This window comes from Fundulus heteroclitus, chromosome 18, assembly GCF_011125445.2.
Source record: "Fundulus heteroclitus isolate FHET01 chromosome 18, MU-UCD_Fhet_4.1, whole genome shotgun sequence".
In the NCBI taxonomy this organism is placed as follows: Eukaryota; Metazoa; Chordata; class Actinopteri; order Cyprinodontiformes; family Fundulidae; genus Fundulus; species Fundulus heteroclitus.
In genome coordinates, this window is record NC_046378.1 from 5,327,026 (window position 1) to 5,331,966 (window position 4,941).

The window sequence follows — 4,941 nt, forward strand, 5'->3', positions numbered from 1 at the left end:
ACATAAAATGTATTGAAGCAATGATTTGACTTTTTTTCACAATCAACACAATCTAAATACATTACACCTGTTTCAGTCAAGTGCAACGATCCCCTATACAGACAGCACACTGAATAAAGGCTCTCATACATGGTGGTGTAAAAAAAACATGACCAAGGCTGAGTCAGCACAGACTGCTATACTGATGTGAAGCTGTGAGCTTTTGTGTTTTTCTTTTTCACTCTCTCTATGTTGAGCTTCATCCTGCAGAGGGCACAGGTAGGTCACATTAAACATATATGGAGCAGCTCGAGGCAGGAGAGCGCCTCCACACAGGGCTCCAATTTAAGAAGGGTCACACCCAAGCAATATCTGGCCAGCCGCAGCCTGATGGACTGACGACCTCACTTTATTTACAAGAGGCAACATTTTATGCATACAAATTCAGCATCTAGTCCAAAGCGAAAGATCCCGCGTGCCCAGAATGAAAACTCTGAATGCCGTTATGAGAGCAGAGAAAAAATGGAACAATGTTGCTCGCTTCACATTGTTCCTGTGGTTTGCTTTGTTCTGCAAGTGGCCTAGTTTTAGCAAAGCCAGAAAGGCATGAGAGCACCAATAAATAGGAACAATTAAAAAAAAATAACAAAAACTTTTACTAGTCCAGAAGAAATCCTCACGTGTAACAAATATATACCATACATTTCTATTATTTGAAATTCGGCCCTGGATTTCTATTTTGTTCCCTGCAACATGTACTTTACAGAAGTGCTCACAACTTAAGAACCATTTCACATTTGTCCCTTTGCAGCTGCAAATTTCACAGTATTTCAAAGGGATTTTATGTGGTCGTCCAAAACAAAGTAGGAAAAAGGCATAATGAGTTTAACGATTGATTACATAATATATATATATATATATATATATATATATATATTTATATATATATATATATATATATATATATATATATATGTAATTTGTTTTTTTCAATTTCTCTCTAATTTACTAATCAGGTGGTTTCTGACACTCAAATGGAAAGACAATTTAAAGTATTCAATGGTGTTTAACCGTCAACAGGATTAAAAACCCAGGACCTTGTGCCAGCATCTTCTGTCTTTAAAAGAACTGCATTCATATTTTGTTCATTCTGGATATTTTTTTAAGACAACCAACAGACTTCTGGTTCAAAATGTTCCCATTTTTACAGAATGTAAAGCCACACCTTTACACATTTATTGTCCTTACAAAACATGAGGATTTCATCTCAACTCTGCTTAATTGCTATATAGCGAAGGTGTTCTCAGTTTGTTCAAATCTGCGATTTGCAAGAGTCGTTTCCACACTCTCCTTTCTTTTCCAAAAGCCGTCGAATGAAAAGTAATACAGCAGAGGGTCCAGGCAGCAGTTCACACTCGCAAGGCAGCTGAGAACGGGCCTCCACTTTTCATTGAAAACAACCAAAGACACTGGCAAGAAGAAAACTATGAACATCATCAGGTTCATGGCAAAAATCAGCATGACATTCATCTTGTTACTGACCCTTGCAGACTCACTTAGATGTCTTTGGAGTGTACAGGAGACCATAACTGTGGACACGATGTTGACCACCAGCATGGTTAATAGCAACACAAGCTGAATATAATCGATTGTATGTTCCAGCGTTTTGTCCCCTGCCTTTGTGGTTTTGTTGTCAGCATCAAAGCACGTCGTTTGATTATCGTGATTTCTCTTAAAGCCCACGCTCTCTGGGATATTCACCAGCAATACAATCAGCCAAACGAGAGCAGAACCTTTGAGGGCATTGGCTGGCGTTCGAATAAGCCTTGACCTCAATGGATAAACCACAGCCAGCAGCCGGTCCACGCTGATGAAAGTGATGAAGATGGAGCTTGAGCGCACATTGTTGCGAAAGAGCATCGTGAAGCAGAGGCACCACATCTTTTCAAGATTCCAAGAGTCCGTAGCATAAATGGAGACCCTCATGGAAAGAGAGATGATAAGCAGCAGGTCTGATATCACCAGGTGGACCATGAAGACGGCACTGGGTGACTTGAATCCATGGTGACGAAGCAGAATCCACAGCGACACGATGTTGAGAGGCAGCCCGAGACCGATGATGGATCCATAAATAATCGTGTACACCAGGCTCCTCATGTCTTGATCTGTTCCATTTGCTTTCTGGCACCCGTCGATCAGCAGGTTGGGCTCCTGAATGAAAAGCAGAAAAGCACGCTAGTTAACGTAGCTGTGACACAAACCACGAATGCCTCGTTGCAACACCCATTTGTAAGAACGAAGAGGGGGTTTCATGCCAAGAGGTTTGAGAACAGGAAGTGAGAGAGCAAGCCCTTGAGCAAGAGAGGAAGGTTTCAAACACGACAGTGCAAAGACAGTGTGTGGGAGATCAAAGCCATGGAAGATTTCTGTGTGTGAAAATCATACACGTTAAAAACAAAATGACAAAAATAGAACAAAAAAAATTGATTTGTTCCTCTCATGTTAACTTATGTGACCAAGCCCTAACAGTTTACAAGCCCACGGATGACTGTAACAGTATTATATGAAAAGTTCCAGTCCAAAACCCCACACCTCAATCTACTAGATGGTATTTGCTTGTTTCTTCTCCTAGGACCTCTGAACCTAATCAGCTACATACACAACCCAGTTCCAATTACATTTATCCTCTTAAGGTACATGTCATACTATCTCTCAAAAAAAAATTATAAATATATATATATATATATATATATATATATATATATATATATATATATATATATATATATATATATAGAGAGAGAGAGAGAGAGAGAGAGAGAGAAAGAGAGAGAGAGAGAGAGAGAGAGAGAGAGAGAGAGAGAGATGTGTGTACCAAATGATTCCAAATAATTGGTTGCAACACACAATGAGGAGGGACATGCAACTATAGCACACCTACTTCCATACCTACTATTATTGACCCTGATTGAGAAGTTTTTGGGTTGTGAAAGGAAACCGGTATCCATGGGAACAACACACATCCCCACTGGGGAGACCACGCAAACTTAACGTAGTAAGATCTGAGCTCAGATACCAGACCAGTGACCTAATGGTTGTGAGGCAACAACGCTAACTACTGGAAACATATCGTTGCCATTCTCCTGGCTTTCAGATGTTCAATTTTAGAAGAGGTTACTGATTTGAATGGAATTTAAAACAGCTAGTTAATTGCTGTTTAGCTACATTTAAGCTTGGTGATGTAGCTAAACTGTGGAATAAACAGCTTCTACACCTGTTTATTCCACAGTAAAGGTTCTGCTTTTGTGCAAGATCGTTCCGTGCACTTGTTGCTATAAACTCTCCATACAGTACATTCTGATTCTCACTGGCGTGACTCTTGTCTGTTGCTTTCGTCTTTTAAAGAGGTACTTTGCTGTCAGTTCACTAGGATTGATGCTTTCTGGCGTCAAATCAGCAGGTAGAATGAAATACAAATACAAACAGAGGCACGCTGTGTGAGAATTTATGAATAAGAGCCAGATATGAGGTATGTGAGGTGGACGTTCCAAGCAATCAACCTGTCACGTTGGAGAGTTTAAACATGAATTGATGATGTTCCTGTTAGTGGAACTTTACACCCAACTAACTTTGAAATTTGAAATGTTTAATGATTAAATAAACGGACTGAATATCTGAAAATTTTGTCCACTAATCTTTAGCATTGTAGTGTGTTTGGTAGGACCCGTGAATCAAGAGTTAAAACACTATCAATTCTAATATATTTATGTAGATATGAATATTATTATGTTTAATGTTTATAATAAAAAAAACAGTTAAACAAACTAGATGTTTTAGAATGTATTATTGCATATTAACAGGCTACAACAGGCGCGAAAATGGATATAGCAATTAAAAAACAATGCTTACAAGCAATATGGCAAAATAAAATACAGTTTGTTGTAAAATGAAATATGGGTCCCACCATTCCAGGTAGAATGCACTTCAAGTGTTTCCATGCTTATAAAAGTAAATAATATAAGCTTTGGCCTACTTCTGACCATCCATTAAAAATCCAAACAACACCATATGAACTACTAACTCTCCATTGACTTAGTTATCCATTCATCCTGCACATTTTTGCATCTCCTGCATCGTGGTGTGTGCCTCTATTGCAGTTATTTTCTAACAGTTACTTGAACGTGAAGAAGGCCTGTAGTACTGTGAGCAAGACATACAATCAGACGCCACATGTGAATTCTGTTGCTCAACCAGCAGGTTATAGGGGAAGATATGGAAGGGTTGCAGAGTGTGTGTTAAAGCTATAGTTGGTAACCCTGTTGAGAAACACAAGGAGGTTAAAAATTAGTGAGAGCTCTGTGAGAGCTGCAGGCCTGTAAAAACTCTGACCAATTCTGTTCTCCCGTGCATGTTTGAGTTCACTCCAGGAACTCCAGCTTGCTCCCACAGACTGTCGGCCCTGTGTGTCTGTGTTGCCCAGTGATTGACCTGACCAGGATGTATTGCGCCTCCTGCTCAATGACTGCTTCACGTAAGGGGCTGGACTCTTAGACAATAGATGGATTAATGTTAAAAAATATAATAATGATAAAAAAAAAAAAAAAATAAAAAAAAAATAATAATAATAATAATAATAATAATAATAATAATAATAATAATAATTATTATTATTATTATTATTATTATTATTATTATTATTATTATTATTATTATTATTATTATTATTATTATTATTATTACATGCATACACACAGTGTGCGAAATACCTGTCAATATTTGGGGGGGGGGTCCCCATCTCCCGATTGTTGCGCAGTAACGATGTAAATTTTCTCAATATGCAGTAGGCCTATAACATTACAATGTCAAAGTCAAAGTCAGCTTTAATGTTAATTCTTCACATTCACCAGACATACAAGGACTTGAGAGGATTTTCTCATTCACCAACAGTGAAACAGATAAAGT

General features: G+C 38.2%; 1 protein-coding gene across 1 annotated transcript; it reads right to left on the reverse strand.

The window, feature by feature from the left end:
* Positions 1-1,177: 1,177 nt before the first annotated feature.
* LOC105926734 (lysophosphatidic acid receptor 4-like) lies at positions 1,178-2,252 on the reverse strand. Its single transcript, XM_021316858.2, has one exon. It carries the CDS (start codon positions 2,134-2,136, stop codon positions 1,264-1,266), a length of 873 nt encoding a protein of 290 aa, XP_021172533.2. The 5' UTR covers positions 2,137-2,252; the 3' UTR covers positions 1,178-1,263.
* Positions 2,253-4,941: the final 2,689 nt, after the last annotated feature.

Coding starts and splice junctions, on each gene's coding strand:
- LOC105926734 (XM_021316858.2), bottom strand. CDS start 2,136: ATGAGGAGCCTGGTGTACACGATTATTTATGGATCCATCATCGGTCTC.